This window comes from Scomber scombrus, chromosome 4 (genome assembly GCF_963691925.1).
Source record: "Scomber scombrus chromosome 4, fScoSco1.1, whole genome shotgun sequence".
Classification (NCBI taxonomy): domain Eukaryota; kingdom Metazoa; phylum Chordata; class Actinopteri; order Scombriformes; family Scombridae; genus Scomber; species Scomber scombrus.
Window position 1 is genome coordinate 14787579 of NC_084973.1, and position 22674 is coordinate 14810252.

Sequence of the window (22674 nt, forward strand, 5' to 3'; positions counted from 1 at the left end):
TACAATTTCTCATTCACTCTGAAGAATAGTAATCAGAATCTGACAGCATTATAATATTATTTTAAACTATTGTAGGTGTAGGAACGTGGTTATTCTCACCATGCTTGTCAATCAGTGTCCTGCTGACCTGGGTTTTCTGAAACAAATGGCCATGCACATGGCATCTCTAACTTTAAATGGCCTCCCCTCAAGCCTTATTAGGGCATGGTCTTGCACCCCAGTCAAGCCTGGCAACACATGCAATCTTCCTAATGGACAGACACCCTCTCCTCCTACTCCCCTCATAGGCACAGTGTATTCCCTATTGTCACCTTATCCTACCCTCTACTCATCTGAATGTCTCTCAAAAGTTGGAAAAAAAGAACTCTGAGGCTGTACAGTACCTTGAGAATTTGTGTGTTGTGTGTCTTGTTCGATCCCCCTATATTTTCTTATCTTCTGTTTTTTCTTCCTGCTTGGAAACGCTGGATCTTCAGTCCGTCAGTTTCAAACTTTTTGTCTTGTGTAACCTAACCCCCACCAACACCTCCATTTATATTTATAGTGGATCTCAAAGAGGTGGGACAGAACCAAGGTGTACCATCCATGACAGTAATGGATTCACGCCAGGAACACAAACAACACAAAGAAAGAGTTTTGGACTAAAGATTTTTTATAAACAATGATTACTTATGTTGCAGCAAATTTCCCTTTAATATCAGTCACTTCATGAAGAAAACAGTTACAATGGATCCAGAGAATTTGTTAAGAAAGACCCCCTCTAAGATGGTCTGCTCCTGATAAGGTCTATTTAGGGCACAGACAGCTGAGAACTCACCAGCAAATGCCTGATGCTTAAGTGGCAGGCGGGGGTTTAAATGTGTGTGTGTGTGTGTGTGTGTGTGTGTGTGTGTGTGTGTGTGTGTGTGTGTGTGTGTGTGTGTGTGTGTGTGTGTGTGTGTGTGTGTGTGTGTGTGTGTGTGTGTGTGTGTGGAGATAGTGAGGGGACTGACAGCTGTAGGACCACAGAGAAACCTGGTAGCTTCTGGAAAGAGAATGATCTAGAGCTTCGCCATGTTGCAGACCATTGTTTAATCATTTCACAGTTTGGAAATATTCTCCTATGGACAGCACCATGACTTATAATATGCTATTGATACATAACTTACAGTAACACAATGACTTCCTCCATTCTGAGGGAGTGTTGTATTAATTTGACATGTCATTTAGCTGTATGTAGTGACGAGTCTTGCATTTTCAATTTATAATATCTACACTGTCACTGATGAAAAGATGATAAGATCGTTTTGTAAACATTATGTAAACAAATCATTTGCTAATTTAGTGTGTGGGTTTATGGAACCGCAATGAGTCAAACACTAAATTGCTGACATAAAGGAACAGCCATCAGTCATTACACAACATCTCATCAACAGAAGATGGTAAATGGTGACAGGTAATCCCTCTATCAATATTGTGAGAATTTCCGTTAATTATTTACCACAAGCTGATTCAAACTGCTACAGCTGTGTGCCCAGGGCAGAAGACAATTACTCTGAGCAATTCACCAGTTCATCACACACACACACACACACACACACACACACACACACACACACACACACACACACACACACACACACACACACACACACTATATATCAAATTAATAATTCTATAATAAATAGGACTAAGACAGGGCCATCTTTGAATCTGATTTAGTAGGGTAAACTATCACAGAGTGTAACAGTTCAAATTGTATTACAGTTGGCCACATCACCACCGAGATTTTCAGGAAGGAGGACACATGACCCTATGACTTCTGTTTCTGCTCCACGCACCCCACAAACGCACCACGCATCCCACACACTGTGGCCACAAAGACAGTGCTAAACATGTATCAGGTAATAGCACACCTTTTACACCTTTTAAACCTTCATAGTGCTTATTCACACATACTGTATTTTATACTTCATATGCGCCCATCCATCCATGGGCAAAAACCTTTTTTGGAGAATTGTTTATTCAGAGTAATAGCACAAAATGTCTGGGTTAAAATACTTCATGTATGTTTGGTTTGAATGACTATCTGAAAGGCCTGCTGGTTACATAAAGAGCCTTGGTGCCATCAGGTGGTAAATTCCACACATTACAATAAGACATTTGATAATTTTTCAATAGTAAGATTATAAAATAGGTGCTGGCTTACTGAGTACCAAACTTGAGACCTATTAATAACAGATGAATAATCAGAAGACACTGATTTCAATAATGTATCTGCACTTTCCACAGATTGTCCGGTAAGAACAGGAATGATGTTGAAGGGTTAATGAATCCAGTTAACACACTCTCGTTGAGATGCCCCTCATTTATTGATGCATAAACTCTTCTTGGTATTGTCTGTGTGTGGTTACTACAATAAAGGAATAAACAGAAATATGCATATTAATCATATGCAATATTGATAATAACAGAAATTACACAATGCAATAATAAGGTTATATAATGATAAACAGTAAAAGAGGAATAAATGATAAGATTTGAGTCTTTATAAACTTAAAGTACTTTAAGAGACTGTCAACAAAAGCAACCTCTTAGCTCAGAAAGGCCCATGTCTATTTCACTGGCATAGTGTACACAGAGGGCGAGACAAATAAATGTGCGACGGTCCCTTAATGGACGCATCAGCACGCTCACTACACTGCCGTGACTGGCTAATAAACACCTGAAGTCACAGCAATACACTATTAATCAACATTACTACATACATCAATTGGAATATTAAATCGGCAACAATTAACTAATACACAAGACACAGTACAGTACTGTCAACTAAATTGCCGAATAACACCCAGAATATAATTAAGAACATTAACAGAATGATAACTTATTACTCATACTCTCATGGACGCACAAGACGGAGCAAATCAACCAAAATACAAGCAAAAGTCCAGAAAACACAGCTGCAGGTTAAATAGAGTTCAAGCTGCTGTTATGAACAAATAAAATCCAAAATTCCCTCTTCATCGGCTCACGCGAGATACTTCTTCCAGTGCCGCAGAGGTCTCTTGATTAGTTCAGCGCATCCTGCCATTAACTGTTCACGTGCGCTCCATGCACAATCACGTGAACACTATGCCAGAAATTGGCGATGCAGTGTTAAACTTCTGAACAAAGATGGCGATGCTTGTGGTTAAAATACTCATTCTACAGGAGAATCACCCTTGTCAGAGTTATATTATAATATATGATATTCTGCATGACATATTACTGTTGTGTTATATAGTGTTAGAGTTGTTATTTGTGTTACATACTGTTTGATTATTTTGATCAATGCAATCATATTTAATACACTATACATAAATTATCTGCAAAGTAATAACTAGCTGAACAAATATTGAGGTGTAAAAGTGAGGGTCCAGGGACTTCCAGGGGGTCCCTAGCAAAACGAGGATGTAACACAATGACAGAATGTATTACTATATTGGTCATGGGTTTCACACACTTTCTGTAATCAAAACTCTAAAAAAAAAATGTTTATCAGATAGGGGATTTTGGGACCAAATCATATCAAATGGGGGTCTGTAGTCTAATTTGTGTTAGTTTAGGCATCCTTGACGTGAAAAAGTTGGAGAACCACTGGACTACAATTCTTCAGTTATTCAACTAGTAGAACCATACATGTAAACAAATGTACACATATCAGACTTTGACCATCATCAAATGTTCTTTCAAAAACGTTTATGTTAAAGTCAGCTTTATTTATATACTGTCGCCCATAAAGTTGGAATAAAATATTTTTTTACTTCTTCTCATGAAATGATTGTGACAATGTGATTTATTCTTGATAGATAAAGTGTAAATATTCTCAAAATTGTATTGATCAATTTCATTGCACATGGTCAAAGGTGATTAGTGATGTGTATAAATGGAAAATAAAAAGAGGAATGTTTCTGAAAACAAATATTCCAACTTTATGGGCAACAGTGTATAATGCCAAATCACAACAGGTTTATCTGCACAGTGTTACATACAGTTTATCTATATACATGTTTAATGAATGAATGTAAATCAATCAATCAATCAATCAATCAATCAATCACATTTTATTTGTATAGGACTTTTCATTCATCGTAATGTAACAGAAATTACTTTACATAGTCAAAACACAAACCAGCAATAAAAAACAGAAAAAAATCAATAACAACAGGAACTGATGAAACGCTATCATAACTCTCATGAATCTGCAGTGAGGAAACACCAGAGGTAGGATAACAATTTAAAAATTAAGAATACCCAAATAAAATAAAGGGTAATAAAAGATAATACAATTTTTTGAAATATATAATAAGGAAAGAATAAAATAAAGTCACTATAGACAGTGAGTAAAACCAGAAATGTTAGGAGGGATATTAAAAAGAAAAAAGACAAGAGGAAAAGAAAATAATAAAACAACTAAGAGTAAAAGTAATGAAGTAAAACCAGACATAAAAGGTGGGTTGTGAAGAGGAAAACAATCAGGAAATAAAATGGGATTAAAAAAATAATTAGACCAAGTAGTAAAACAGGCTAAACTATAAGATAAACGATAGATTTATAAATAAATAAAGTTTAATTGAGATGAATTCTCTGACTTAATTTTCAAGTCTGCAGGTCTTACTTTGATCTTATTTTGAAAATGCCGGACCGGAAAATAATTAGCTATTCTTGGTAGCTACGTAATGCTAGCTCATTCTTCCTCCCCGAACCAAAGACTGAACCAGCATAAGAAGCTGCATTTCCCTGGCTCATTATAAGTCTTTAGTCCTATTTCTGTTATTTGTATAAGTGATGTAGAATGGCGTCGGCCTTTGGGAAGCTAGTCGTCGGTACTTACGTGGAGATAAAGCGCAGTGATGGTAAGTTTGACCCTGCTTTTTCTTTTCTGTGTGTTAATAGTTTAGGGCTCTTTTTGTTGCTGCGGTGCTGTTGAACACAGCAACCGTTGTTCCTGTCTGCAGAGCGTATCGCTAGCTGCAGGAAAACCTTAATATTAGCTGTCAGGGCGGAGTGCCTCAACATGGCCAAAACCTTTTGAATGAGCTCTTCGCTTTTGTTAGCTGGGCTCCTGTGTGAATAAAAGACACATTTGTCGTCACTGTTAATTGATTCATATCGTCTGATAACAGCAGGCACCTTCTTCATCGTATCTAATGTAACTACGGTTAGCCAAAACACTGACGTCCAATGCAGCTGTATAACGCTACCTAAATGATTTTATACGGACGGTAACCAAGCATTTTTAATACAACATTAGCTTAGCTGGCTAAATTGCTAACCAGGCTAACGTAGTGCGATAGAGAGCAACATTAGCTGGAGATTAGCTTAAGGGCTAAAGCTAACGTTGCCGGCTTTTTTTCAATTTTATTTATTCACTTATTTATTTTTACGGTAACGTGTATTTTTCGTGTTGGTTTTACTTTGTGTTCCAGCCTAACATCATGTGCGATTAATTTAGCCACGTTTTTTTTTTTGCTTAACCTCGATATTGACACTGACACACAACGCTATTATAGTTGTTATGGAAACCTTTAACTTAATTGTTCTCAAATCAACAATATTGTTTGCTGTAAATTTGACACCATATCGATTGATTATTAGTGCATAAACAGACTCAAGATCTTTGTTGATACATTGCTTTTGCGGATAATGGTCTGGATCGGATCACCCTTTGCACCAAAAGGAAATCCAGCCGATCTTCGATAATACATTTCAGTAACATGAAGATAAACAAACAGTAGTGTCTGATATACTCGTGAAAGCCTTGTGCTGCCTATCGTTCACTTTCAACAGGAAGAAGCTGAGATGACAAACACTCAGTTGAGCTTCAGCTTTTTAAACAGAGGAGTTGTTAGACAGAGAGAGGGCAAGGCGGCTTGTTGTATGACTCCTCTCTATGTAAATGTCAGCTTTATTCTGAGTGTGTAACTGTGTAGTTGTACTTTGCTTTAGGGCCAGGCAGCCAAAGACGACGGAAGGGTTTGTGTAATTCCTGCTGGCCCTCTTTACGATTAGGCTACACCCAGTGATAATGTTTTTGAATAAACCCATAATCAACAAATATCCATTTGAACACTGAGAAGAAAGCTGGTGGCAAGGGTTTGTCTTGAACCGTTTGTAGATGATAATGTCCTTAATGCCATCATCCCTAGGCCATGTGATTATAGTCTCCTCAGTGCCCGCAGGCCGTGGATGAAATGTTAGTAGAATTGTGCAGCCCAGAGAGTGAAGTGGTTCTGTGTGTCCGTTTCCCTGCTGGTTGGGTTTGCATCCAGAACAGGGATTGCCCTCTCTCCAGGGGGTTGGTGGCTGGGCTGGTTCAAATTCGAGCCAGATTCAGGCCATTAGCCACCACCCCATCTGTTGCAGCCAGCTCCTTTGATTCTGCCAGGGCTCTCTTCTTTCCTCTGCCCCCCCCCCCCCCCCCCCCTTTTCATAGTCAGTCCTGATGAGAGGTATATCTTATAGAAAATAATTTTGCAGTATTGAGCACATGGCCTGTAGTCATTGCTCAGTTTATTACCCTAGATACCCCGTTTATTCCTTCAGATGGATTATCTGTTGATATTCTTATATGTTTGAAATGTAGATGTGTCTTTTAAAGTAGAGTAGCCTACTGGACCCCGGCCACACACCAGCCTAGTTATTGTGGACTGCATCATTTTTCTCAATCTGTGACATGTTGACACAGTTTCATTGTGGTCCCCTTCAGTGAAACTGATGCTTTGAGGTCTTTGTTTGTTCCTCTGGCTTAGCAGGGCTTGAAGCACCCCCTCAAAGCCCCCTGGGTTACTCGGGAAGTGTCAGCATACTCATTCAGCCAGGTTTTAGTATAAAAGTGTGGGACACAGTGGACGGTGAGTTCAGTTCCAGAAATCAACAGATTACCGACTGTAAGACGAGCCCGTGTGTGACTTAACGTTTCAGCTCATGGACGCAGGTTTAGAAACAGAGTGATAATGTGATCTTGTGTGGTATTCCACTCCACTGCTCCACTCTGGAGGTAAAATGAATGTTCCTGTATCCACGATCAGACTGTACAGGTGTTCAGAGGTGTCTGCGTCTGGCAGATGTTCAGGGTCCATGACATGGCATGGACACCTGAACCCAGTTTGAGGATTTGTAATGGTTTTGAAGTAGGTAGTTTATTAATCAGATTAATTGATCGGCAGTAAAGCCTGACCATTTTTTTCATTCATTAAACATGACATTTAACAATTAAAACCGATAAAAAATGTGCTGTTCTTAGCCCTCCAAAAGTGATCATTTCTGGATTTTCAGTTTTATATTCTTACAAATTAAATACTTTTCGGTTGTTTTTTGTTTTTTTAACAGTTTGAGTATTTCATTACAGCACCCAGCCTCCTGCAGCTGTGGAGGGAATGAGTCCTTACAGTAAAAACACTGGGGATGGTATAGAGCTTGTTTTTGTGTTCATACGTCTCTCAGCCTCTGGGTGCAGCAGGTGAAACGGGTCCTGTCACAAGTTTTACCATCAGGACGTCACTATAAGCAGCGACCTCTTCCTCAGACTGACTGTTAATGGGAAATTATCTTCATCTATCATCTACTGAACGCCAGTATTCATGCCACATATTCTCTTGATTTGTGTTTGAGGTGTAATAGGGTCTCTACCTCTCTCTTTCTGGCGTTATCAGTGTCATAAAGTCAACACACACTCTTTAATGTTAACAGCAGCGTTGACGAGCTATCAACACACAGTAAGGATGACGCTGTGTGCTGGTTGTTAAGCAGTGTTGGCAGGACGTCATGTAATGTTTATTTGTGTCGAGCTGGTTCACGACTGCTCCGTCCTCTTCTGTGAGTCCCGCTGAGAAGAGCAAAACTGAGGTTTGTGTACTTAAGTTATGAAAGTGCTTTAAATCGTGTATTTTAATAAATTTGAGCTTTATTTAGTGTGCTGTGACCAGATATTTTCCTCTTCAGTGATTTTTAGAGGAAGTTGCTGCTCTGTGGTAACGTCACAGGGTGCTGAGAAGAGTCTGATTTTATACGACCAACAGGAAGTCTGTGGTTTGAACATCACCTCTGACGTTAACCAGGCTGTAAGTTGTAAGAAAAAAAAAAGTTGTAAGCAGAAAGCAGCAGTGATTTGGTGATCCTTGCCCTACCCCCTGTGGGATCCATGCCGCCCTGTAATCCTCGGAGTATTGCGGTATTGCACTATTTCAACACGCCTTAAGTCGAGGTGTGTGTGGTGTCGAGCGTGACGTGCCCACTCCAGCCACCGTTACCACCGGCAAGGGTTTCTGTAACTCCGTCGTCACAGCTCAGCCGTGGATTATTCACGCTGGTTTTTGTGGATGTTTCCAGAGTGCAGCGTCGTCATTGCTCAAGGAAACTAAACAGGAGTCACATTTACACAACAGGTGACGAATTAAAGGAAAAACGCAAATAAATAAATAGATGTTTCCATGCAGGGAAGGTTTGAGTGATATGGTCATGTGACTCGCACGCTGTGACCCTCAGTATCTCCAGATCTCTGTCTGAATAGCTACAGGAGGGGTACTTGGTGTTCTCCTCCAGCATCAAAACATGAAATTAGTGATTGTCCTTTGGAAGAATGACGTTCCTCCTTTCAGCAGAGTTTCAGAGGCTTTGGGCTTTAGTGCCAAAGTGCATTGGGACTGTTTGCGTGGATCAGGGTGTCTATCTGGTGTCAGATGTAACTGATTTTTGCAAACTAAGAGTTTCCTTCTCCACAGAGAATAATTTAGTTATACCACCCTCCATAAGGCGTCTGAAATATAACGTGGCGTACGTGGCCGTGTAGATCCTTTACTCTGAATTTGAAAACTGCTGACATGAGCTCAGGCAGCAAGGAAGAGCTGTATGAGGATAAGTGTCATTTCTAGTAGAGGGACGGAGGATAAGGCTGCGTGGTAAGATTTATGTTATTGTCTGTGAAAGCCGTCGACATCACAACAAGGTTTCCTTCTTTTACACAGAGGATGAATCATGTGTTATCATTTCAATATGTAATGACACAAAGATGACCATTAATAATAACAGTGTTAATTCACTTTTGTCACAGTGAAATAAATGTTTGTGTATTCAAACATTTAATTTTTAATAAATGGTTGATTTGTACATTATTCTCTGACCTTCTTTTTAGACATAAGATTTCCTTTTTCTGTGTGTTGCCGATGTGAAACCATTGTATGTGAGATATGCTGAGCAGTAGAGAACACTAAAAGCATCTTTGCTCGCTGTGAGTCTGAATAATGCAAACAGGAACATGCTCGGAGTTTACAGCAGATCGTCACAACCAGACAAAGATGGGCGGGCTGAGCCGACTCTTTACAGCTGGTGTGCTGCAGCTGTGCTCATCTCTATTATCAGTGATTCTCAGTGAACGGGTTATTATTAAACCTTACGGTCAGAGCTCAGCTCGCTGAGATTAGCCTCAGGCTCTTGCCTCGCTCTGATGTTTACATCTGAAGGAGCTTGTTGCCTCCCAATGTTTTAGAGCACAGACAGGTTTTGGTTTATGAGGACGTCGTTCCAGCTGTACTCTGTGTTTCAGGCTTAGTGATGAGCCGGAAATCATTATGACGATATTAATGTTGATATTTACCAATATTGATATTAAACTGTTGTTTAAGGCAATGAAGTTTGTGCCATAAGACCGGGTTTGTCTACACAAAGACTTAAAATTAATTAAATTTGGATAATTTAAATTTGTAGAATCATAATAAATTGTCTGGAGCTGCAGCAATTGACACTTGACAGAAGACTTAACTACTTTGATGATTTTGAGTAATTTTTCTGGTTCCAGCTTCTTATTTGTGAAGATTTTCACTTTCTTTGGTCCTATGAGAGTAAACTGAACTGTTTTGTTAATCAGGACAAAACAGGACACTTTAATTTGTTTCCAAGGTTTTGGGAAACGCTTATAAACATTTTTCAAATTTCAAAGACCAAAAAATTCAACAACAAAATAATCCAGAAAGTAATCAATAATAACAACAGTTAGTCATCAATCATCATTAATGCAACAATTCAGCCAAAAGTTGATAAAAGATGACGTTGAATCAGTACCCCGCTCCATTTGTTCTCATTTTCTCTTCCAAAATTAGAGTTAAAGAAAGCTAAAAAACTGAAACCAGTCACAAGTCCACGATACAAACACAGGAAATCAGGTTGTCGTGACTAAACCTTAAATATAATTCACTATATTCTCAAAAACATAAAACTCTTATAAGGTTTTTCAACTTTGCAGAATCTCAAAATAAAAAAAACATCTAACTTAACATCTAGCTGTAGATCGAATCAGGCTCTCAGGTGGTAATAACTCTAATATATCACCATGCTAATATTAAAGAGAAAATATAAATGAGATCTATTTTATATTTCAGCCTGTCAATGGAAAAGAGAGTGAACAAAATATATTTAATTATCCGTGTTATCACTTTTTTATTAGTAGAACATGAGGGCTGGATATTGCTGGGTTTTATCACTCCACTATTTAACAATGAAACTGTATTTGGTAAAGTTTGTCATCCTGGCAGGAATAGAAGTTTATGCCTTTGAACGCTCTACTTCTCCTCTCTTCAGTGTTTTTATCTGACGATGTCTCTCCCGGCTCTGTGATACTTTCATAGGACGTATACACCAAGCGATGGTGACCTCACTGAACGAGGACAACGAGAGCGTCACAGTGGAGTGGATAGAAAATGGAGACACAAAAGGGAAAGAGGTAAAACACCATTTATTACCACTCTGTATTACCACACAGGCTCCAGCAGCATGAGCTTTTTCTTGCCCGAAGCAATGAATAATGCATCCAATGACATCAGGAGCCATGATGATTACGCAACTGGGCTGCATGTACGACAGCCCCACCAGACGTCCCCCTCTGTACACCGACGTGCCTGAGCTAACACAGCCTGTACTCATATGTCCCACACTGTTTACACAATGTAGCCTCATTGTATGCATTTTATTTTACATATATATATAATGTATATGTACATCCTTTATTTTATACATTTGATATTTTCTATATTTATACTTTCTTCGTCTCAGTCTCTCTGGTTAACTGATGAGTGAAAAGAGAGATCATTACAGTAACCTATGTAGTAGTTTGAGCCACACTGTAATATTGTAAGACTTAACCCATGTCGGGATAGAAAGAATTTTAGTTTCCTTATTCAGAAAACCGCATTTATGGTCAGTTTGAAATAATTTCAGTCACAATGTTTTCCACTTGTAAATTCATAGTTGGAAAAAGTATTAAAGCATCCACAGAAACTCATCAAATTACTTTGGCAGCATAATCCACTCTTCTGCCGTCCATCTGTATACTCGATGTGCTCCAAAAATTCGGTTAAGCCCTCAGATCAGAGGTTTTAAACAAACTTGGACGTATTGACCAACATGCAAGTAGTGACTGGCCTGGGGAGCTTTTTTTCTGAGACAAATATTTAAGACAATCAGGTCATTCAAGTCAAAGATAACTTTAAGAGGCTTTAATCAAACATTTAACATTACAGTCTTTATTAGATTATGATTCAAGCGTGACTCGTGTCCAAATGACTCAAGTCCGCACCTCTGCTACACTCGGTCTCTGCTCTTTAGCTGGTAAGGCGACTTGAATCTGCAGATGTAATTAAGCCTCTTTGACACTGATCAGCAGAAAAAGGCTGTTTAATATCAACTTGAAAACCAATCGTAAGTACAAACTTAACACACATAAAACTCACAGCTTCACAGGTTACCGCTGAACCTCTGATCCATCTTAAAGCTTTTTTTACAAAACAGTTTTCATTTTGGTCAGAAACTGTCGACTGTCGATCTTCAGAAATCCTTATTATTATGAACGTCGTCTTTTTGTCAATGAAACATGATTTATTAAGCTTTATATTTTAACGACAAACATTGGTTGATCGGCATGTAATGAGTTTGTGATAATACTTTTCTGTTTCTGGACAGATTGATTTGGAGAGTATATTTGCACTTAACCCAGACGTGGCTCCAGATGAGGAGATTGCCCCTAGTCCAGAGACTCCACCCCCACCTACACCCACATGTGTGAAAGTCAACAAAATTGCTAAGGTGAGTACAAGTACGCTGCCTTATCTGGCAACATCTGTATTAAATCAGTGAAAGGCTGGTTTTAGATGGATTAGAAGAAGAGCTTACATCCTTTGTTCACATTATAGTTTAATCTATCTAAAGTATTCAGCTCATGTTGTTGCTGTATTTGGTTACTGTATGCTGCACCTTAATATAGACCCTTGATCCTCCAAGGTAACCAGCCAATTGGTCTGTTAAGTACACTGTATTTACTGCACTGTAGATTAGGGCTGCTTTTTATTGTTATATAATGTTTCAGTTTTCAGCAAAGAAAACATTTTAAATGAAAACTATGTATAAATTGAAAATTAGATGATTTATTACCTTGCGAGGCAGCTGGATTCACGAGATCACGACATCATGAGATCACAGGAGAATCCATCTTGTCAGGCCTCAAGTTACAAGCTCAAGGCCAATCGGCGTCCTATGAGGATTCTTGTGTGATCTCATGAATCCTCCAGCTGCCTCGCAAGGTAAGATGATGATAGACAGAGGGTTCATCCAATCACCTGCCACGTGTTTTTTGAAGTGACAACCCTTTTCTAAACAGTGTCCAAGGACGACTTCTCAGACAGTTCTGTGTAACAGAACTATCTTGTGCGAGATCATCTTACTTTATAATGTGAAGTTTAAATTATTGGCCAGAAACTGTGTAAAGCATCAAAGTAAAATATTGCAGTCTATTTTACACACCTGCACCTGCAACTCTAATAGGATACTGTAATTTTGTTCTTAAAGTATTTGATCATTTAAGTACTTTTTGAATATACAGTGTAGCTCTAAAGTAGTGCTCACTAATAAATGCAGAGGTGTTACAGCCTTTTGTGTTCTGGACAAAGTGTGCTCACATTTCTTTTTTAAAAGGTGTCACTACAACAGCACAAAGCTGTGCATTTGGCAGTGTCATCACAAACACTGGTGTCAACAAAGAGGCCTCTGTAATCAGCACTAATCTGATTCTCGGGCTTTGTCTATTTCTGTATCTCTACATAACCAAGGAAGTAACTAAGGAAAACAGAAGTGGTTGAAAACTGAATGATAGAAGAAGTGTGTTTCTTTCTCAAATGAAGATATGCAAACATTAACTATTTACCCACTTATCCCACAATATCTCATTGCTTTTGTTTTACCTTGCAGAACCGTCGGACGATAGCACCTACTAAGAATGATACTCCGTCCAGGGATAATAGAGGTTTGTTTCAGACGACGCTTGGGGAATTGTACTAATGTCCAACCATAATGAATTACTCTTAAATCTTGAAATTTAATTTAAATTAACTGAACAGTTGTTATCATGGTAGAGAAAATATTTTACTGTTGTGATATCAGATGTCTGTGGTATTTATGGCAGATAAAATACCAATGGTCATTATCAGATTACACTGGCCTGCTATATAAGAATTGATTTATTATTTTTTGCACATTTTAAATGTCACAATGTTTTTTTATTAGTTGACCGTAAATGTATATGGAAAAGTGTGTGTGTGTGTGTGTGTAAGTTTTGGGTAAAAAATGATCTATGGTTAAAGACTTCTGTTTGAAGTGGCTAAGTTCAGTTTAGTTTTTTGTTATAACTGGAACCTCTGTTCCCTGAAGTAGAGTAATGAGGTAAAACACGAATGATATCGGATATCAGGCCATGCAACATCCCCAATTGTATGTGTTGGACCAAGTGAATCGACTGATGGGGGACAGCGGGTTCAATTTTAACGGCAGGCTCAGAAGTCATGTGTTGATGGCATCTGGATCAAGAGGTCTCGCTCTTAACCTTTGATGGTTTTGTGTTTCCAGTGATTCCGACCCGGGCCAGACCCCCACAGCCTCAACAACCAGAGCCGGCACCGCCACCTCCATCCCAGCAGCCTGCACAGCTCACCCAAGCTCAGACACAACAGCAACTGCAGAATGGTAATAGGATTAAAACTAATTATGTGTTTTTAATTAACCAACGCTGTGATCTAATTATTGTTCTCAAATGAAAATTGAAAATGCCTTTTATTAATATGTGGACTCTTTTTGATCGCTAGATTTAGCAGAGAAGACAACCTGTTTTCTAAACTTTTCAGTATCTAATGTTTTTGTTGACCACATGTTTATCGCAGAATCCTCACATCAACCGATATCCAGAAAGGAGTTTGGACAGCTTTGTATGTATGACCTGCATTTTTCCCCTGCCCTCAATGCTTCTTGGTGATTCTGTTAGAGTCCCCAATAGAATCTGAGAGTCCTCTAGTCTCACAAGATGTTTGTACGCCTAAAATGTCTGCCAGATAGGATTCAGAGCTGTGGTGTCACTGCTGTGTTGGTGAAGTAGCACAGATGCAATCCATCCAGCAGACAGGCTTTCTGGGTATTAGACAGGGAGGGGGAAAAAAACGTTTGTGCTGTTCTTTGACTGCACTGTCTTTTCCCTGTCTGATTTCTGCTGAGTCACACACAAGCACACACATGGAAAAGCCTGTGGCACTGGGCACTACTGTGGGCCAAATAGCAACAATAACCTTTTTATTTACCCTCCATTCCTCGCAAGTGTTCACTATCATTTTATGAGCTGAAAGGAGAAGTCTCATTTCCCCTCTTCGCCCATCAGCCCCCCCAGAGAGAGACTGAGTAACTCACAAGTAGTGATGGTCCTCTTACTGCCTTGTCCTAGAGCTGACCCAGCTCATCGACTCCTCCCAGATTAGAGCAGATTATTAATCCGTCTGCTCTGATAGTCTGGTTTCTCAGGGACTGGAGCCAGCAGGAAGCCAGGACTGTATTACAGGGCTTCGGACAGGCTTTGCTGTGGGAAGCTGGGGCTATAGCAGCGAGCCAGGGCTAATCAGATAACATCTGGTTTCATAAACTGCAAGGAATCAAAAGTGGCTATCACTCACATATTTGCTAACTTGTGTTCTTTTATTACCGTTACTAATTGTTTGTGATTGACATGAAACAACACTAATCTGTGGGTGTGCTGTGCTGGGAGATTTGGAGTAACCTTCTGTGTGATTGCTGAACTGTTTTCTAATCATCTTTGACCACCACTCATTTTTGTTTGCAGTAGTATGAGGCACATTTCCTCCGCTGTGAGTGATGGGTTTTAGCAACCTTTCAAGTCCAGTTGTGCTTTAGGATGCAGATAGAAAGGATACATGAGGAAAGCAGATTTTGAACACACTGTAAAGGCCTTTTGTTTATGTAGAGAGAGCAGCTAGTGTTCTACTGGAGGCACTGTGTGCCAGCCACTGCACCCTGCTCTGTGCTTAAGAACTATCACTGTTTTGCTTTGTTGGAAATAGCCCAAGGTCTCCCATAGAGTTCTGTTTGAAAGAAAAGAGACTCGCCGAGAGAATGATACTGCTCGAACCAAGGGAAAAGACTGGGGAAGTGGCAGAAGCAGATTGAAAGAAGGATAGAAAGAGGAAAAGCTCTCTTTACAAAGGAAAGCTGCTGGCATATCCTGTGAAAGGTAATAGTTATCGTTTCTCTTGTCTTAATGGCAGCGAGGAGGAAGTCAAACTGTGTGAAGGAGGTGGAGAAACTGCAGGAGAAAAGAGAGAGGCGTCGACTTCAGCAACAGGAGCTCAGGGAGAAGAGGGCTCAGGTACATGTTTTCCTTTTCTCCTTCTCAAATAACAAAATATATTTATTGAATGATGATTGCCACTTAGTGACATTGAGATACTAATTTAAAAGACATAATTATTGTAGTGGTGAGTAAGAAAACACCTCAATCTTTGTCTCTGCTTGTCTTCCTTCAGGAGGTGGATACAACCATCCCTAACTTTGAGATCTTGTACATGATTAGAGATTTCCGAGCCAGCCTAGACTACCGGCCCCTGACCACGGCAGATGTGGTGAGTAGAAAACTGTAGCTTCTCCTCCTATCCTGATTTTTTAGATACTGACCTTCAACAACAATAAAAATAAAATTTTCCCTGTTGCATTGTCCAGATTGAAGAGCACAGAATATGTGTCTGTGTGAGGAAACGTCCACTCAACAAGAAAGGTGAGGTCCTCTGTCAGGAACAACGTTGGTCTGTGTGACCGATCATCATATGTCTGTGCATGCCTGAACTGTGCAATTTAAAAGTTTGGTCTCCGCTGTGTTCCAGAGTTGACTATGAAAGATTTGGATGTGATCACCATCCCCAGTAAGGACGTGGTGATGGTTCATGAACCTAAACAGAAGGTGGACCTGACCCGCTACCTGGAGAACCAGACCTTCCGCTTTGACTACGCTTTTGACGACAGCACTACCAACGAGATGGTTTACAGGTCGGTTTGATCAACAGCTGCTAGTTGGTTCATTGAAGTTACATCTTACTAGTAAGTACACTCAGTGGAGTGACTTGTTTACAGAATGGAAATACTGACTATCACGGTTCTTTTCTTTGTTTTTCTAAAGCTTATAGGTTTATGTCGTGCATTTGTAACTGAAGTAATGAATCAATATGTGCTCTGCCTAATCTTGAAGGTTCACTGCCAGACCTCTAGTGGAGACCATTTTTGAGAGAGGCATGGCAACCTGCTTTGCCTACGGCCAGACAGGCAGTGGAAAAACACATGTGAGTGACATACAGTGCAAAAAGCCAAAACCACATGACTTACTTGAGGATCAACACTAATTGTTCCTGTTATTTTCTTTTTTACACTTGCATACAATTTAAAAATATCTCCTAACTGATATTGTATTTTAGACTATGGGCGGAGATTTTTCTGGGAAGAACCAAGATTGTTCTAAAGGAGTTTATGCATTAGCTGGTAAGTCATTGAGTTATGCTGTCTGCACTAATGTATTGTATTCTAGTGAGTGAAGATTATTCAATAAAATCTATTTGGTTCCCTATTTTAAATGGTTTTGTTAGCTTGAGTAAGGTTTTTAGATCTTCATCTTTTTTCATGCAGCTCGGGATGTATTTCTCATGTTGAAGAAACCCAATTACAAGAAGTTAGATCTACAAGTGTACGCAACCTTCTTTGAAATCTACAGTGGGAAGGCAAGTGATACATCATCATTTCTTTTGTTTTTTGCTTTTTTCCCCTAAATAAAACATTAACCTGTGCCCACTGTGTGTATGTACTGTTAGGTGTTTGACCTGCTGAATCGTAAAGCCAAGCTTAGGGTGCTGGAGGACGGGAAGCAGCAAGTGCAGGTTGTGGGTCTTCAGGAGAAGGAAGTCAAGTGCACAGAGGACGTCTTGAAACTCATAGAAGTTGGCAACAGCTGCAGGTGTGACAACAAACTTTTTCAACATAGTTGTCATCAGTGGTGCAATTCAAAGGCTTTGAGTTAATTTCTTTGATCAGTACATGATATGATTGTGTTCTGCCTTCACTGTTGTACGACATGTTCACAGCATTTCTTCCTTTTCTGACTCCCAGAACATCAGGGCAGACGTCGGCCAACGCCCACTCATCTCGCAGCCACGCTGTTTTCCAGATCATTCTTCGGAGGAAGGGGAAGATGCACGGCAAGTTCTCCCTCATCGACCTCGCAGGGAATGAGAGAGGGGCCGACACATCAAGTGCCGACCGTCAGACTCGACTGGAGGGAGCTGAGATCAACAAAAGCCTGCTGGCGCTTAAGGTCTGTGGGCAGAGACGTAAAGTGGCAGTAATGGCAGGAGCTGTGTTTTAGTACTAGTTATGCCAGCTTAGGTGCCTCTCGAGTGCATCTTTCCATTTGTCTGTGAACAGACAGTGTTGTTTTTTTTAAGGGGGGTTTTTGGGGGCTTTTTTGCCTTTTTATTGTGTTAGTAGGTGGCATAGAGGCTGACAGGAAACAGGGAAAGAGAGAGAAAGAGAGGGGAATGACATGCAGTAAAGGTCCCCTGCTGGAATCGAACCAGGGATGCTGCAATTATGTGGCATGCGCTGTAACCACTCGGCTGCCAAGGCGCTCCACAAACTGTTATTTTAGAAATGTATAATATGTATAAATACTATGTTACACCCTAATAGTGCCATACATGTAGTATATAATGTGTCTCTGCCTTCCTTCTTGCTTCAGGAGTGTATCAGGGCTCTTGGCCGAAACAAGCCCCACACTCCATTCAGAGCCAGTAAACTCACCCAGGTCCTGCGAGACTCATTCATTGGAGAAAATTCACGCACATGCATGGTCAGTTCACTGCCTTGATATAACTACCTGTGCCCATGTTTTCATACGTCTTTCATACGTCTGAATGGTCTTCTCTTTGTCTGGACAGATTGCAACAATCTCTCCTGGTATGACGTCCTGCGAGAATACCCTCAACACTCTACGCTACGCCAACAGGTGCAAATATGTTGAGCTGCTACAGTGCCTTGTGGTCACAGGAACAGAAGTCATGCACTGTTATGAAATTATACAATCTTCATAGCTCCTAACTCCACAATAATCCCCAGTGGCCTTTGTATGGATTGAAATGATCTTAGTTGTATCAATATTTAAAGTGTAAACATAACATTGTGAATTTCTCTGCTCTTCGGTAGTTCTGTCTGACTCTTGTGTGTCCTCTCTCCTTTCTTTTTCCTGCCTTTTCCCTCTTCTCTCCCGTCCTCTGCTCCTCTGTGCGCTGGTGCTGCTGTGTAGAGTGAAGGAGTTTGGGATTAGTCCGTCGGACATCCCCTTCTCCCAGGGTGGTCAGGGGAGTCGCCCTGAGCACTCGCCCACCAATACCTTTGAGTTTGATGACTTTGCTGCTACCTCTCCCAGCAGGTCAAGCACTCACCAAAGCACAGCACTGCACGCATACACAAACACACAAAACACACACACACACAATGTGCATGCGCTCCCTGCAGGTGTTTATTACATCATTACATAAAATTCATTTATGAACTCATTTTGGCAGCTTCCATTCACTTCATCAGCTGGCCACCTTCACTATCTTCTTATCCCTCCTCTGTTTTGTCTGCATGAAGTGACACTTTTTCATTCTCCTCACCTGCTGTGACTTGTGCTTCCACTTGGCTGTTTACTTTTCACTGACTCCTGAAGAAAAACACATCCGTCTCTCCGTGTAGGTGTGTCTTTTGTTTGTGCTGAGCAACACCATCAGCGGTGAGGCCTGAATGAAGCTGAGCAGTTGGATAACAGGAACAACTGTGAAAGCCGGGTGTGATTAGTCAGAGTTAATACATGGCGGTTCACGACTTGACTCAATGAAATATCAGCTGCTGTTTGGTGCCAATAATAACAGTAAGACATCCATGAAGCAGTTCAGTAATAGAATCAGGGATGAGCTCTTGTTTGAGCCAACTCGGCAGATAATCCTTCTCACGTAGTGATAATTAATTAGCGCTGTACGTGCAGGTCAAGAACAGGGTGGTACTATCTCATCAGCTCTACAAACTACATAAACTGATGAGCCGTTTGTTTGTAGTGAAAGGGACTCAGCTAGCACAACGCCAATTATAAGAACAAACTGACATCTACAAACAAAAGCCATCTTTTCCCATGCATGATGTCACTGCTGTCGTTACGTTACCATCCTGTGCAAAATGTGACCCCCCCACCCCACAGTTAACCTCACGCCCCTGATCAAACAGCAGCCATGTTCAGAATGGGTCGGTCCTGACCAGCTCATTGTCTCTTACATCTGCAGGGTGAAGGAGCTGACGGTGGACCCCAACCAGGTAATTGAGGGAGGTCGACCCAACATCCATACTGTCAACCAGCTGGGTCTTTTGGACGAAGAGTGGTTGAGTATCTCACCACAGAGAGACGACCTCAAACTGCTCTGTGAGCAGAATGTAAGTATGCAGTTTGTTCATTTACATTCAAAAGGGTCATTTATTGAATATCAGTATGGAAAAGTAGAAATAGACAAGTTATATTTTACCCATTTACTCAACCACAGGTATTTAGCTGAGACAAGACACACAAATGCTGTTACTCTGCAAGTGACAAACCAAGGTTATAAATGAGAATTACATGATATTATATATAGAACAAAAGAGTTAAAGTAATATTGACTAAAATCGTATGAACAATGAATGTAAACCAACAAGGACATAAACTCTGACATACCTGTTTTGTTTTTAGTTAAAACCAGTTTTTGTGGGAGGTGTCAGGATTAGGCTCAAGGGAACATTGTAAGATTTCAGACAAAGTTTATGAAGACCGAGGTCTGAAATTCAGCCAAGGAAGGACATGACCAGAACAAATGAAGAAGTCACCTCAAGGCTAATTTGAGATCATTTCATTTTGTAAATATGAATACAACGTACAACTTTCTACTGTATAATTTCACATATAGAAGAGGAATATGGGCCAACTTCTGACATCTGAAAAAAGTTCATTTATTCTGGTAGGAGTGGGCAATATAGGTAAACTCCTATGTCACATTATTGATTAACAGTGTATTGCGCTACAATACATTTTCTGGAAGAAAATAGAAAAACTGATTTTAGATGAAATAGCCAACAATGTCTGCTCCTAAAGGTCAAGGTACCGCAATGTCCCCAATACTATTTACTATTTACGAGTACGAGTCTGGCCAGAGACTATACTTGAAATCTAAAAACATTTGAAAATTATTTGAATAAAGTGTCACATCATCATTGTATCATTGCGGCAGATTTCCAGAGATTCCATCGCTTGTGAGAATTCAGAAATGTGTTTATGCTTTTCAAACAGACATAATCTCTAAATAAAAAATAACAGCAGTGATGTCATGAATTCTTGGTGACCATGTCAGCGTCCCTCGTTGACTCTGTAAATGTTTCCCAGGAGGAGGAAGTGTCTCCCCAGCTCTTCACCTTCCACGAGGCCGTGTCTCAGTTAGTGGAGATGGAGGAGCAGGTCCTGGAGGACCACCGTGCTGTTTTCCAGGTCAGTAGAGTACCCCAAAACGACTCTTTAAATACTTAAGCTTATTGTGTCTATTATCATTTTTTATGTACAGGTGTCTGAAGACAGATGTACGCCATTTGTTATTTACAGCATCTTTTATTTCTGTACATATTGATGAAGGTATACAAATATAGACATGTCTAAACATTGCAAATGTTTAAATAAAAGCAGTAATTAATGATAACAAGGGAGCTGTATTTTTCATGTTTTCTCCAGAGGTCATTCTTTGGGGCTACCGGTTCTATTTTGTCTCAGGCTATAAAAAACAAATCTAAATATACACTCATCTGTGTTTCCTCTAAACAGGAGTCTATCAGGTGGCTGGAGGATGAAAAGGTGCTGCTAGAGATGACAGAGGAGGTGGACTATGATGTTGAATCGTACGCTACTCAGCTGGAGCAGATCCTAGACCAGAAGATAGACATCCTCACTGAGCTCCGAGGTATGACTGAAGCACAGAAACTAACATAATACATCCTGCTCCAGCGAACAGTAATCATTATTTTATAATGATCTCTTCTCCTGTCTTTTTTCTTTTTCTTTCTTACAGACAAAGTGAAGTCATTCCGTTCTGCACTCCAGGAGGAGGAGCATGCCAGTAAGCAGATCAATCCCAAGAGGCCACGTGCTCTTTAGAGACTGACAGCTGGAGCGGTTTAAGTGGCACGTACAGAAACATAACCACTAGATGTTTGGCACAACTCGGGCTGTCACAAGCAGCTGTGAAAACGTGAATAAAAGGACTGATGTACCAACAGGCTCAAGGAATCGCATTTGTTATGATCCCACTCCTAACAAAACTGGCTCTTCTCTCACTATGGTCTTGTTAGAAAACTCAGGAAGGAAAATAGTTGTATTTCCTTCCTTTTTTAGTCGATTTCTTTTTTTCCATGAAGAATGTTTAGTTTCCCCAACTTGGTTCTTCTTAAATTATTTTCTTTTATACTTGTTTGTACTTTCTTTGAACAGAATATTTCTGATCTGTTTTCAGAAGAGATCCTCACTGAACATGTTTTAAAAAGTTTACCACACAAAACCAGTACTTGATTCCTGGTTGCTCGGGCTGACATGTCTGCATGTGCACTCTGGTAGCGTATGTATGCCACTGTCCTCAGTTTTCATGCTTTTAGGTCCTCACTGTATAGTCATATCTCATTATAAGCGGTCTCTTCTCTGTTTATCTTCCTTCTCAGAGCTCTTACCAGTTTTTGAAGAAGCCTTTGACCACACTACGCTTCTTCCTTTGTGTTTGGATTCTTTCCTTGTGTTCCTGAAAGGTTTTTACATGTAGCTTGCTTCAGTTTGTGCCATGTCATTCCATGTGGCGACTGACTTAATAACCCTTAATGTAAAACATGTTTTCCACCCGTTTAACACTTTGTTACAAAAATGAAACTAGAAAAAACAGCTATTAATAAATGTATAGTGAAGACCACTGACCTACTATTGGTTATGTTGCTCAGTGTTTGCACCGGATGTAATGCTGGATGAAGTAATAAAGATTCATGTGTTTCATTTGAATGTTTGAGTTCATATGAATGGACAGAACAGCTTCCTGTCTCAAGGATTCAACCAGGCTTCGTTCCAGCCACCACACACTGGGCCCTTTCTCTGTTTGCATGTGTGTGAAGGATGTAGTTTGTTATATCGTTCATCTTTAATCAGTCTTGAGTAGAAACGGATAACATTATAAAACCCTCTGACAGTGAGTGTGCAAGAGTGCTGAGTTT

General features: G+C 40.1%; 1 protein-coding gene across 4 annotated transcripts; it reads left to right on the forward strand.

Annotated features, from left to right (window-relative positions):
• Positions 1-4632: 4632 nt before the first annotated feature.
• On the forward strand, positions 4633-22438 carry LOC133978809 (kinesin-like protein KIF2A). Of its 4 annotated transcripts, XM_062417140.1 has the most exons (22): positions 4633-4877; positions 10644-10738; positions 11974-12096; positions 13255-13309; positions 13909-14025; positions 14220-14264; positions 15606-15706; positions 15864-15959; positions 16057-16111; positions 16218-16380; positions 16580-16670; positions 16803-16866; positions 17011-17102; positions 17193-17335; positions 17488-17692; positions 18116-18226; positions 18315-18382; positions 18680-18805; positions 19695-19842; positions 20822-20923; positions 21251-21386; positions 21495-22438. In XM_062417140.1, the coding sequence occupies exons 1-22, from the start codon at positions 4817-4819 to the stop codon at positions 21578-21580; spliced, it is 2283 nt and encodes a 760-aa protein (XP_062273124.1). In that variant the 5' UTR covers positions 4633-4816; the 3' UTR covers positions 21581-22438. The 4 variants fall into 4 exon arrangements, with proteins under 4 accessions (XP_062273124.1, XP_062273122.1, XP_062273126.1 ...); XM_062417138.1 differs by lacking the exon at positions 18680-18805; XM_062417142.1 differs by lacking the exon at positions 14220-14264.
• The last annotated feature ends 236 nt before the right edge of the window (positions 22439-22674 follow it).

Bases quoted from the DNA above. Each gene is read 5' to 3' on its own strand.
- LOC133978809 (XM_062417140.1), top strand. From the start codon at position 4,817: ATGGCGTCGGCCTTTGGGAAGCTAGTCGTCGGTACTTACGTGGAGATA. The intron at 14,026-14,219 runs GTAATAGGATTA...TGTTTATCGCAG, and splicing joins ACAACAGCAACTGCAGAATG to AATCCTCACATCAACCGATA. The intron at 17,336-17,487 runs GTGTGACAACAA...TCTGACTCCCAG, and splicing joins GAAGTTGGCAACAGCTGCAG to AACATCAGGGCAGACGTCGG.